The sequence below is a fragment of the Cuculus canorus genome, chromosome 1, assembly GCF_017976375.1.
Source record: "Cuculus canorus isolate bCucCan1 chromosome 1, bCucCan1.pri, whole genome shotgun sequence".
NCBI classification, from domain to species: Eukaryota; Metazoa; Chordata; class Aves; order Cuculiformes; family Cuculidae; genus Cuculus; species Cuculus canorus.
This window is the reverse complement of record NC_071401.1, coordinates 5,384,895-5,398,263: the sequence shown is the minus strand read 5'-3', so window position 1 is coordinate 5,398,263 and position 13,369 is coordinate 5,384,895. Positions and strand designations below refer to the sequence as shown.

The following is a 13,369-nucleotide window of genomic DNA, read 5'->3' as shown; positions in this document are numbered from 1 at the left end:
CCATCATCATCCTCATTATTTCATTAAAGGTGGTTTAGTTTTAGTTTCCAACTTGCAGGTCTTTTCCTCTCATTTCTCATTCGCCTTTCCCTGGGGTTGGGGAGAAGTGAATTGGGAATCAAACTGCTTGGTTTTAGCTCCCAAAATTGTCCGGGCTGGGGCTAAACCATGACAATTACACAGTAGATTTTGAAGCAGTTCCAGAAATAGGATGGATTTCTTTAGTACAGTTTACTTTTAAAGCAAGCTGAACAGCATAAGTTGTTTCGTGTTGATTTTTTTAAAGAATTTATTTACTGTTTCGTGGTTTTTTTTCTCTTTATGAACTCACACTGGAAGGACCAGAATGCCATCCAACTCATTGATTGAGATTTCTCTTTTAAAACGTATTCTTTCATTTGTGTAATCTGTCCTCCCAACTGCATTTGTGAAACCCAGCAGCTGGTAATGTTTATGGTAATGATCAGTAATCAAATAATTTAGTGTTGTCATGCAAATTGTTATTAAGCTCCAGAAACAGCATCTTGTTTTGATGAGTGCTATTGGTTCATGACACTGATGCTTGGGTTTCCAAGTTTAGAAAGAAAAAATAATCTGGTGTGTTTTTTGGTAAGTGCAGGGTTGTGTGTTTTTTCTAGATGTGAACAGTTTTTTTTGTAAAAACTAACAATAATTCAATTTTGAATTATTCTTGCTTCTGCTCTATGATGTGGTATTTCTGTACTTAAGGTTTCCTCATCTATTACTTGTTGGGGTTTTTTTTCAGGAACTTTGGGTCTTTCACTCTTTAGTCTCTGGGGATGACATGATTTGACCATTCCTTGTGCAGAAAATCCTTTCTTTTAATTGTTAAGGATTAGTAATAGGTTACAAGTTTCTCTTGATAAAAGTACAGATTGATTTTAAAAATAAATCATAGAATGGTTTCATTTGGAAAAGACATTTAATATCATTGAGTCCAACCATTGATCTGGCCCTGCTAAGTCTGCCAGTAGACCACATTCACCAGTACGACATCTACTCATCTTTAGAACACCTCCAGGGACAGTGACTCAGCCACCTCCCTGGGCAGCCTGTTCCAATGCCCTCTGTCTTAATTCAGTTTCTCCTTTGTGATCTGGCCCAGACCATAGGAATTCATATAATTTCCCTAGGGTTTTGATTTCAGGATTGCATGTGTTTAGGGTCAAATAACTTATCCAAGGTATAAAGAGACTTTTCTCTAAAACCAAGGAATAATCCATCACTCAGACTTCTTTGTTAATGATTTTCAAGTATCATGAAATTGTCTAACATTCTTACAGCTCTGTACTTCTTCACTTCTTCTACCCTACAATCTAAATGTTGAGTATAGGTAAATAAGACCTATTTCAGTATTTCAAACCAATAAGAGATGTTCTTGAAATAATGTAAATGGTCCCTTGAAACAAGGTTATTGCACAAGCAAGATATTTTGTGTTTAGTTTTACTATACTAAACCGGTATTCTTGATGACCTTGGAAGCTTGATCTGCGGGAAGCTGCACATTGCTCTTTGTGGGATGCATTTTGTGTAAGGGTAGTCTTTGAAGTCCATCGAGGCTAGAGCGCAGGGACAGGCCTGTGCAGGAGGAAAAGTGGTGGAAACATGCAACTGGGAGTGTAGAGAGAAGAGGTCTGGGAAGAGAACTGTGCCCTTCAGTGACAAGAAGCCAGCAGAGCAGTTTAGCTCTTGCTCTCTGTGTTGGATGTCTTTCTCACACTGTCTTGATCTGGTGTTGTGCTGTGGAGTTTCTTCTAATTGCTTTTTGGAGAAAGCGAGAGTTTTCTACTTTTGAGTAGTGATGATTATTGTCTGAAGAGCTAGAGGTTGACCACAGTTAAAGATGGGAAGTTGCGTGGTAGTGATGTGGAAAACTTTCTCTGACCTTGTTTGGTGCTGAAACGGTACACATTGCTAGGGGCGGGAAAGAGCATTGGTCTGTGTTTCTGTGGGCTGAGGAGGGAGTGTATTAACCTCCATCCCTAGGTTTGACGTGTCCATTTCTGGACATCTTTGGAGAACTGCCATGTAGCAACCTCCATTTATTGTGCAACCAAGGCACGGGCTGTTGAAGTGTCTGTGATCTTTTCTACTTCTTCCTGAGTTAGTATGATGTCATTTTAAAGGCTTTTGGTGTTTGTGCCTGCACTGCAGTGTATTACTGTATTACTTGCTCTTTGGAGCAAGTTTTGTTTTTCATTTAGCAGATACTGTTGTCGGCAACCATGCAGGCTGGTCTTAAAGGACCTGCCTAATGAATACCAAAAAGCACTTTTCATAAACTTGCTTTCCTTCCTCATTCAGATGGGGATGTGAAATCCATGACCCTTTGGCCTGCCTGTGGTAAAGACTGAGAAGTTTCTATGATTCTATTAAGTCTGTTTCTGTTCACCTTGGCAAACATTGCTGATGTAGTGCTGTGGAGTAATTATTGCTCGTGCTTGGTGCAAAGAAGGCTATGAACAGCTTTATTAGGGTGTAGAAGTATGTCATGTAGCATGATGCTTCATTCCCCTTCTTGAAAGGTTGTTGCTAGTAATGGTCCTTCCTCTGTGTTTATGTGTAGCATGCATTTTGCAAAGTTAATGCATTGCTTTGAAGTAGAGGTATTTCCAAATGTAGGATCCTGTATTTATGGAGGAAAAAACCGTAAAAATATTGCAGCAGTGACTCAGAATGTACCTAGCATTAAGTACTCATCTGTAAAGGGGGAAAGATAAATTCTTGGATATTTTTGTGGTATCGTAAGGTAGTAATGAATCTTAATGTAAATTAAATGCTTAATTCCTGTGGATCGACAGATGTGAAACTATTAGAGTTGGGAAGAGACTATTAGAGGCTGACAAGGAACTTGATTATAAAATGTAGAACAGGAAGAATCATAGAATGGTTGGATTGGAAGGGACCTTAAGGATCATCCAGTTCCAACCCCGCTGCCATGAGCAGAGACACCTCTAACTGGATCAGGTTGCTCAAAGCATCATCTAACCTGGTCTTGAACAGTGCGAGGGGTGGGACATCCATGATATCTCTGGACAACCTATTCCAGTGCCTCCCCACCCACACAGTAAAAAAAATTCTTCCTACTGTCTAATCTAAACCTCTTCTCTTTCACCTTAAAACCATTACCCCTCATCCTATCACTGCACTCCCTGCTAAAATCGCCAGCTTTCCTGTGGGCCCTTTAAAGTACTGGAGGGATAGAATCATAGAATAGTCTGGGTTAGAAGAGAATTTAAAGATCATTCAGTTCCAACCCCTCTGCTATGGGGAGTGGAAAAACTAGTAAGAAAAACTAGTTAGATGCTCGTAAGCCCTGAATCATTATAAAAAACAAGTAAAATAGAAAGGTAAGGTTTGAAGCTAATGAAGTTGTGCAGACAGATTCCGCCTCTCTTGAAATAATTGTGTGTGTGTCATGGGAAACTGTTCACTAACAATAAAAATGAATGTTGTAATTTGATGGTAGAGGGAGCTGCATAGTTTTGAAATAGAAAGTATCAAAGGGTATCATGGCTTTCTAACTCGTGTTAAAATGATAATTGAAGTAAAAATACATTTCTTTCATTTTCTAAATCTCTAGGCAGGTTTCACTTTTTTTTTTTTTTTTAATTTCACCTATGGATATTGTTAAAAATCTTCTATATTTTGTATCTTTGTCCAAGAAGAAACAAACTTTCACCTGGTGTTTTTGTGTCTGTCTCTCTCTTTTTTAGCAATCTGGTGGCATTGCCACTACAGATTCATCTTGCCCGACCCTGTTTCATTTAGTAGTCAGGAGACAGCAGCCTGCAGTTTGATGATGGTTTCTAGTCATTCTGTGTTCTGAATACATATTTCTGTACTTCAACCAAAACAATGATCCACTCCTTTTATTAAGATCATGTTTCTGAATTACCTAAATACTTGCCTGAAATTTTTTTTTAATTTATTCTTAGAATTAATAAGTAGAAAAGCTGCTATTGCGCCTTATTTATAATGTTAACTTCATTCTATGTAATATGTATTTGTTACTTTGGTAACATGAAAGAAATAGGAATTTTATTTAAAATATGCCTTTTATTATAGAGAAGGGGAAGATTTAGCTTCTTATTAGACAGGCAAAGAGCAAATTAAATGAAGACATAGTGACAAGCTGATCTTGATTGGCCTTTATTTGGTGTATTTATAGATTTATATTCTCAAGGGCTGCTGATAAGCATTGATAAGGTCCCCTCTCAGTCCTCTCTTTTCCAGGCTAAAAGGAGCCAGGTCTCTCAGTCTTTCCTCGTAAGAGAGGTTTTGCTTTTAAAAATCCTTTTTAAAAGGATTAGCATGTGTTTCTGTTCCTTGCACCTTTACAGTTTACTGGTTATACTGGTCATCCTCCTGCAAGTCTTGTTTTCTATCAGTACGAAAGCTCCAGATTTCTTTGTTGCCTGTATCAAAAAAGAAAACCTGGGCCAAGGAGGGGAGGTTACTGTCGTGTGCAATGCATAGGCTTGTACTTAGAGTTCATTACAGAAAACTAATAGCTGACCAGGAGGAAAGACTTCAGGTAGCTGTCTAATCTCCCAAGATTGATTTTTTCTTAAATATTGGTTTTAAACTTGTATGTGATCTCTTGGCTTATGATTGAAAACACTTTGTGCTATAACTCAGCGTTTCAGGATGAAAACCAAACTCCACTTTTAGTTTTCACTTTGTCTTTAGTTATTTACCCCCCTCCCCAAGCAAATAAAATCCCAAAACTCGAACTTGCAAGCTTGATCTCACACAAAATTGGGATCATAATAACGTAAAATAACTTTCCTCCTTTTTAGTCATGTGTGGTGATAAATTGCACTTGGAGATAAAAAGTACCTGAAGGAGGCCTCCAAGAAAACTGGGGAGGGACTTTTTTACAAAGGCTTGTAGTGATAGGATGAGGGGGAACATCTATGAATGGGAGAGGGGCAGATTTAGACTAGACATGAGGAGGAAATTCTTCGTGAGGAGGGTGTGGGGCACCGGAACAAGTTGCCCAGGGAAGTTGTGGCTGCCCCCTCCCGGAAGTGTTGAAGGCCAGGTTGGATGGGGCCTTGAGCAGTGTGGTCTGGTGGGAGGTGTCCCTGTCACAGAATCACAGAATCACAAGGTTGGAAAGGACCCATTGGATCATCGAGTCCAACCATCTGTCCATGGCAGAGGGGCTGGAACTGGATGATGTTTAAGGTCCCTTCTAACTCAAACCATTCTATGATTCTATGATAGCATGAAATCAGTGCTAGAAGAGCTGCAAAGCTGTAGCTTGAGGAAAGAGGGTGCAGAATGTTTTAGCTGAGTCTCCTCTTTAACATGTAAATCAAAATTGTATTTACTGCAGTCCTGTAAAAGGAAAAGTTCTCAAGCATAGGGCTCAACATTGTTTCTGGTTGTGACAATGTGGCTTACGAACATGTGGCTGTAAATAAATGCTACCAAACTCCATCTACTTATTTCTCTTCTCTTCTCTGTTTGTCTTAGGCCAAAATTAAGTATGAAAAGGAGCAGAAGCGTGAGCTGTTAAAGCATCTACGAGGTGAAGATACGTGGATGCTTGATGATGTGAATGAGCGTGTCGAACAACTGGAAAAGGTGACGGACCTGTAAATCATCCAGTTGTGGTGTTAACTTTACAGCATGCTTATATGAACAGAAGGCTTTGGAGGCTTTAAGATGATCTTTAAAACCTTCCAAATTTCTGAATTCCTTGTGCTTCAATATTAGCATTTTTTTAAAGTGGAAATAATTTTTTATTTACAAAGAGGAAAATTTTTGATTATTCAGTTCAAGCTTGAATTTCTGTCAAATGCAGAAGAGTTAAGTGTGGCCAGACAAGAACAGTCCTGTGGCAAGAAATCTGGAAAATCCAAAGCTTCATAGCAATCCCATTTGTGGTCATTTCATTAAGAAACCTTAATAGAATCTCTGAATGTCCCATTCTTTATTATAAGTGTAGACACCTGTGCAGATATTTCAACTAAGGACAGATGTGTATTGATGGATGCAGTGATTCCTAAAGGAAGAGATTTGTCCAAAATAAATGTAGTGTAGACGATATTAAATGTATAGTTATGGTAACTTAATTCTAGTGAAAAAGATACTGATTGGGGAAAGAATAGTCAATTATGGATTTCAGGAATGCCCTCCTGCTGCCACACAAGAGAAGAGAGAGAGTAGTAGAAGTAAAATGTGTCTATGTCCAGCTGTGTGTGTGTTTTTCCTTTTTTAGTAAGGTTTGGTATGTAGGTTGTGATTGTTTTTCTTGTGTGTGGATGATCTGATTTGCTGGTTCTCATTTACAAACATTTACTTGTAGGAACATTCTGTGCAGAAAAAAAAGAAAAAGGAGAAGCATTCAAAAAAAGCTAAGAAAGAAAAGAAGAAAAATAAGAAACATAAATCTGAAAAGAAGGATGACTTATCTGATAGTTCTTCAGTGAGTAAGAAACTAAAATTCTTCCAAATAGCATTTTTAAACCTGTACCATTTTAGACTGCACGAGTACACGTGGTTAGTAAAATTCAGACTGATTTTTACTATTTTCTGTTGGGGAAAAAACATGGCAAAGTTTGTCTCTTTAATGTACCCAGTATTTGATCAATTTAAAAGCTGCTGTTATGTGTGTGCTTATGGATTTCATAACACTGAACTCTCTTTATTAGGAACTAAGGGATTTATAGTTTATCAGCAGAAGGAATCTGAAAAAAATCCTCATTCTAGGATAGAGTGGAAAAATTCATAGGTTCCCTGTCGTCAGTGGGGTGTGATAGAAGGATGTGTCTAAAATTGCAAATACTTGACTGATTTTAAGCGTGAATTACTGCTGCCTTTTTCCATGAATGTTCAACCATGAAAACTGAGCCACAGGGGAGTTGTATGTGAGTCTGAAGGAAGGCTCAAACTTGTGCATTTGAATCTGTAGACAGATACCTTTATCTTGAGGAGCACTGGCAAAACAGCACAGAGGCTGCATTAGAAATGTGGGTGCTGCTTTCTGGCCACATTGTGTAAAACATCCTCCCAGCATTTTGGTGCAAGTAAGGTAGCACTGTGATTTTTTTCTTTTCAGAGAGTCTCCTTTATTTAGTGAAAGAACATGCAGCATGATGAAAGTTATTATCCAGGGACTGATATCAGAAGTGAGCTGTCCTTTTCAGTGTGGGAAGTAACCTAAGCCACAAATGTCCCACGATTCCCATGGGAGCCCTCAAAACCCGTCATATCATATCAGTGAGTCCTGGTGATACATCACAGCCTTGGCTGATAGCTTGACTGATCCAAAGTCTGTTATTTCCATGACAGGTTCATGTGAATAGCAAAAAAAATCTGTTCAACGAAGTCCTGTTTGCTTCAACTGTAAAATCTCTGTGTGTTGTTTGCAAGGGCTAGTGGAGGAAGTCGGATATGAAAATAGGAGATGGCATGTGTAGTGCTTTATATTGTACTGTTACTGATTCTGTTTTTTTAATGTAAAACATAGTCATGAATTTAGATTTTTAATTTTGGTTTTGTAATGCCATAAAACTAATTGGTCTTGGTTTTGTTCTGACAATTTTAACTTTAGCAATGTTATCCTAATAAACTGCTGTTATGACCTGGCATCATACATCCCACATACTGGGGTGTGCTCATAAAGTATGGTGGGATGTTTTAATCTTGAAGGAACAATCCCGTATGGGAATATCCATAGTCTATTTTTATTATCAGTATTTTTAAATAATAAACAGTATTATATTAGTAGCGCTTAGCATTCAGCATAAATTTTGATTATCAAGACACGTAAGTACTGCATTTTATGAACACGTAATAGTTAAGATGTTGTTATTACTTTTTACGCTAAACTCTATTTTTAGGATTCTTCAGTTGAGTGGGTTGAGTCAAATGTGTCACAGCCAGATAACGCAGAAAAGGCTTGGAAGGTCAACAAGCAATCAGATGCTGTGAAAGAACCCTCCCTGCAGGTGAGCAGTCTGATAACTACTCCAGAAATAAATTCAGCAAGACCAGATGTGAAACATGCTTCGGTTTCTTGATGGTTCTTTTGCAGTGTGTTGAACAAAACCTCTTTTACCCACTAAAGTCTCTGTTTAGGTGGGTAAATATTAGATTTCATTTATCGGAAGATTTCGCTATCTGATAGTTGCTGGGTTTTTAACAATGCACTAAACTTTGAAGTTACTTAGCACCAATTCCTTTCATCATATTTTGAGGCCCTAGCAACTTAGCTTGATTTTCTTGAAGGTCAACTTAAATAGCTTGATTAGACTTGTTATTTTTTCTGCATAATTTTATGGCTGTTCTGTAGTTGAATTTTGCTTCTGTGGTGCTTAAACAGATATAAAAGGAGAGATGTAGAGCTTTCTGGCCACAATATTTATGGTATTGATGCCTGTTGATCTTCAAGGTGAATTCTATACCCAGTAAGCAGCGGGTATTCTGGAAAACAGAATCATTCTGAAATAAACTGATGTAATTTTAGTAACTTAAGTGATGATTTTTAATTGTCTAATTCCACTTCTGAAAAAGCCCCTGTTTCTCTTTCTGGATTTGTGCATTTTGTTAAGAGAAATAAAAGGGATCTCTGAATCATATCTATGTTCTTGAAAAAGTACAAAGTAATGAAATATAAATCCTTGTGTATATCGTGATAATTTAAACTGCAAAACCAGTTTTTCCAAGCATTACTTGTATAATGTGCACTCTGGGCTTTTCTGTTTGTGGATGAAGAGTGTGCTTTGAAAGGAATTTCCTGGTTATCCCTACTTTTTGGTATTTTGCCTCACATTATGAAGTAATCTTGGAGAATGTAAATCCATTTCCTATTGAATTAAACTAAATTAGAAGGTGTGTTCTCAAAGTGCACTTGAGGTGCTCTAGTCCAGAGTGCTTAATTAGAGAAAAAAGAAAAGACACACAAAAAATATCCCCAAACTGCAGTTCTGAAGCTGATATAGAAGATGGAGTGGTGACCAGGAACAAGATCAGAAGCAACAGGCATAAATTTATACATGAGCATCTATTTGAACATCAGGAAATGGTGTTTTACTGTGAAGGTGATGAGGCAGTGGGATATGTTGCCCAGAGATGTTTTGGAATCGCCATCATTGGATACATTTACAAGCTATCTGGATGTGCTCCTGGGTAACAGGTAGCCCTGCTTGAGGAGGGAGCTCGGACCAGATGACCTCCAGAGATTGCAATGTACTTACATTCACTGGAACAGGCTGCCCAGGGAGGTGGTTGGGTCACCTTCCCTGGAGGTGTTTAAAGGATGGGTGGATGAAGTGCTGAGGGGCATAGTTTAGGGATTGTTAGGAATGGTTGGACTCGATGACCCAGTGGGTCCTTTCCAACCTAGTGATTCCGTGATACACTTCTGCTGATCCACTTTGCTTGCTAAGGTGGGCATAGATACCATTGAATCACTTGAAGATGCATGATTTTTCAGTTCCTTCTTTTTCTTAGAGGAGATCTGAGAAGAGGAATATTGTTTCACCTCTGAGATTCTCTGGTGCCTTGCCTAATATAATTTTTAAATAACAGAGAAAGTGTGACCTACAGCATCTATTCAGATTGACAACTCAGACTTGAACCCTACTGTAGATAAAAAGACTTCTCTGCAAGGACATGTTTCAAAATAAATGTAATGTTGAAGCCTAGGTATATCTAGGCTTTTTATATGCCGCTTTTCTTTAGAGAGCAGTCCTCATTTTTAAAATGTCGTTGATCCATCTTAGGTTTAGGAAACGCAGTTTTCTATCTGTTATTGTGGGTACTGTTCACAGAATTTAGATGTGCAGATGTTTAATATGAAGGTGCAGTAATTGCCTGGATATCCAAGGTATGAATGATGCTTAGTTAGAGACTGCAGATTTTGTGTACCATAGAAGTGATATAAGACTTCACCAAATCAGAATTAACAAGATGAAAAGGAATTGATCAAGATGTACAGTGTTCTTTTAAGCAAATAATAAGCAGTCTATATAGTTCACATTACTGATGTCTTAAATACATTGTGAAGATGTATTTAGTATCACAGAAAGACTTTTATTAAATTTATTTGTGTAAGTGAATATTAAAAAATTGAAAGATGGAGTTCTTAAAATCTTATTTGCTTTTCATTAAAGTATTTCATATGTCTTCATAAAAAGCCTGTATTTTTTATTGTAAGTAACATTTGTCAGTAGTTGCACTGGTTTGATTTGTACACCTAGGCCATGCTTCTGCTGGAAGTATGAACACTGATTCCTTGTGTTTATTTTAGAGAGAAGAATGGATGAATTTAGATTTCTTGTCACTGAAAACCACGTCAGTAGCAGCTGTCAAAGGTGAAAGACACAAAGATAAAGTACTGGAACGACAGAAAGCTCAAGAAATGGAACAGGTAGAAGGAATTAATGTAGCCACTTTTTTCTGCATCATACTAAATTTAGTGTGCTGAATGAATCAATGAATTTGTTCAAATACATGGCTGATTTTAATTGAATTGATCAGTTGTTTGTTCTGTTCGGAATGGGAAGGGTTCATGCAGCAGGCTTATCTTGTGGAGAAAAGCATTTAAATTGTCTTCTAGGCAAGGAGAAAGCCAGTTTTGTTTGTACTAAGTTCTGTAATATTTGAAGTGCTTCTGAGATGTTTTACTTAATAACAGTGTCAGGCGACTGGTCTGGCCTTCTGCCCCATTGTGTGTGAAAGGAGCATCACTGTTTATGTGAAAAAAGCTTACCTAAGTTACTTTGTTAAAGTGTAGGGTGCTGGAGGCTTGTTTTTTCCTGACTAAAGAATTCTGAGCAGTGGCCCTGCCTCTCATGATGCAATTGTGCCTGAACAGATGGGTGGATTACGGACCACCTGGGGAAAGGGTTGCTGTTATTAAATTAGTTCTGTTTACATGTAGTAAGTAGGCTGCTTGATTTGATCATTCAGCTCCTTAAATGCAATGGAGTCTGATCTGAAAACATAGTTACTATGTCTTACTTACTTGTCCTCACTTCTTAGAGTAGGCCATTTGTTGCTGTTGTTTTCCAGTTAGTTATATTGTGGTAGGAAGCATATAAACCCTGAGTGTTGTTTTTATGTAGTATGCAGTACTTTGCTTATTGTCCTTTGAAAAGGGATTAATCTTTTTTATTTTTCCTCACATAAGTTTTTGCTGAAAAAATTTCTGGACTGTTTAGGGACCACTTGGTATGGAGATTGTAAATCATCAGAATGTCTGCATGTATTATATGGTTCATGACGATTTATTTGTATTCTTTGTCCTAGAAAAATATGGTTTTTATAGACCCTCCTACCCAGCCACTTGCTGTCCATGCAGGTTTATACTTCTGTGTTGTCTACACCAGAATGTCTATCCTTTCTTTGATACTCAAAACTATCTGTATACTAGATCCATACAGCATGCCAGTGGTGGTGATGAGTTGATGATGCAACACAAATTCAAAATTTTGTCAGTGCTGGAATGCCTGATCAATCCTTTTCTGCAGTGGACTTCCTTGCCAGAATAGTCAGTTGACAGAATCACAGTAATTTACTAGTTTGAGGGTAAAAAGCAGTAAGTTGAAGTAAAATGAAGAGCCTCCATAACAGCAGTACTTGAGATGTGAATGCACATGGCAATGAAATCAAACAGTAAAACTGCTTCTGTGTAATAAAGGTGCCAATTAAGCACATGTTTGAGAGCTTTGACTCTGTTGCCCATGCTGCATGCGTTGCCGTAGAAGCACTTCAGCTGGGCTGTCAGTCGTGTCAGCTTCTTAGAGGAACATCCCTTCATTCACAGAATCACAGAAATTAGGAAATATTACTTTACTGAAAGGGCTATCAAGAACTGGAACAGCCTGCTTGGGGAAGCGGTTGAGTCACAGTCCCTGGAGTTATTTAAAAGATGGGTAGATGTGGTGCTTAGGGATATGGTTTAGTGGTAAACTTGGCAATGTTAGGTTTATGATTGAACCCGATGATGTTAAAGGTCCTAAACACTTCTGTGATCCTATGAGTCAGGATGGAGAGTTATGTTTATTTCTACCTGTCTTTAGATATTGCAACTTATGAGTAAGCTGTGCTGTTCCTGCGTGTGCCTTGCAAATTTTATCAGATATTCTAGAAAATACAAACCATATCCTATGCACACATTAAAATTATTTCTGTTTCAGGCCATGCTGTCTGAAAGAGAACTCAATCCTTACTGGAAAGATGGCGGTACAGGTTTGCCACCAGAGAAGGATGAAGCAGCTTCAATAAAGAAAGGTAAACAGCAACTTCTAGTAATAATTTTAAATTTGTGTTTCTAGTTTCTGGTCTCTGTGTTGCTAACAAGTTACTACTAATTTTAATGTAAAGGGATTATGAATAACAGGTAATAATGTAAAATTTGGATGAAAATTTAATAGTGAATATTGGGTTAATATGAGAGTATGTTGTTTTGCAGAATTTCTCTCTGTTGGTTTTTAATCTTGAGTGGTTTGACCTTCAGTATCTTTACAGAAATTCTCCCTTTTGAACTAATTAAAGGAAAGCATTATTTAACCAAGACAAGATAAATCGTTGTCATCTCATTTGGTTACTTTCATTCCATTACACAAATTATAGTTTTAAAATATTCAACTGCAAAAATCTGAGTCACATTGAGATGAAATATATTAGAGATGCAGTTTGTGAAAAATATTATTTCTGTAACCTTTTCACTTCTTTCCTTACCCTAGGGTTATCCTGTCTATTTCCAGCAAGAGCAGTTAGAAAAACATTGTTTGTAATGTCATAAAATGTTTATTATGTGATAAGAAGGGTCCTTGTATTCTGTGAACAGGGAACATTAGAGTCCTTGGCTTTTCTCTTTGGGTACCTTTCCCTGTGGCCACTGTGCTGCAAACTATTAGCTTCATTCCCGCTTTTAGGAGTCACAGATATTAGCAATTGATAAGACATGACAGACATCAGGGAGCATGTGTCCTGAATGTTAAGACCTCTGCTAGCTTTTCAAATGGAGAGTAATATGTTACTTATTAGTTTTCTGACAAGGGGAATGCGCGTTTCTCTGTGAGGGGTATGCCAAAGAATGGACACAGTAAGTGGAAACAATAACAAGATTCTTTAATTTCATAAAACCCCCCACAGCTTCTCATATGCCATGCCTGTCTTGGAAACTGCTTGTTTTATTCTATGATAGAATGGAGAAGCTTAAATTGAATCAGTGGTATTACTGAGATATATCCAACATTAAATTATAAAAACATGCAATTGTATTATTATATTCTTTCAATTTTTCTTCTACATCCCTTCAGTTTTTACATTAAGTGAAGGTTTGATGTCCCATACAGAGTAAGGTTAAATGGGAATAACTACT

The 13,369-nt window shown here is 37.6% G+C and overlaps 1 protein-coding gene across 1 annotated transcript in view; it reads left to right on the top strand.

The window, feature by feature from the left end:
* The window catches only part of CWF19L2 (CWF19 like cell cycle control factor 2), an 81,083-nt gene that overhangs the window by 2,053 nt on the left and 65,661 nt on the right, over window positions 1-13,369 (top strand). The window contains exons 2-6 of the mRNA XM_054051351.1: window positions 5,506-5,616; window positions 6,341-6,460; window positions 7,878-7,985; window positions 10,289-10,408; window positions 12,180-12,273. Coding sequence (XP_053907326.1) covers window positions 5,506-5,616; window positions 6,341-6,460; window positions 7,878-7,985; window positions 10,289-10,408; window positions 12,180-12,273 — 553 coding nt within the window. The remainder of the gene's footprint in view (window positions 1-5,505; window positions 5,617-6,340; window positions 6,461-7,877; window positions 7,986-10,288; window positions 10,409-12,179; window positions 12,274-13,369) is intronic.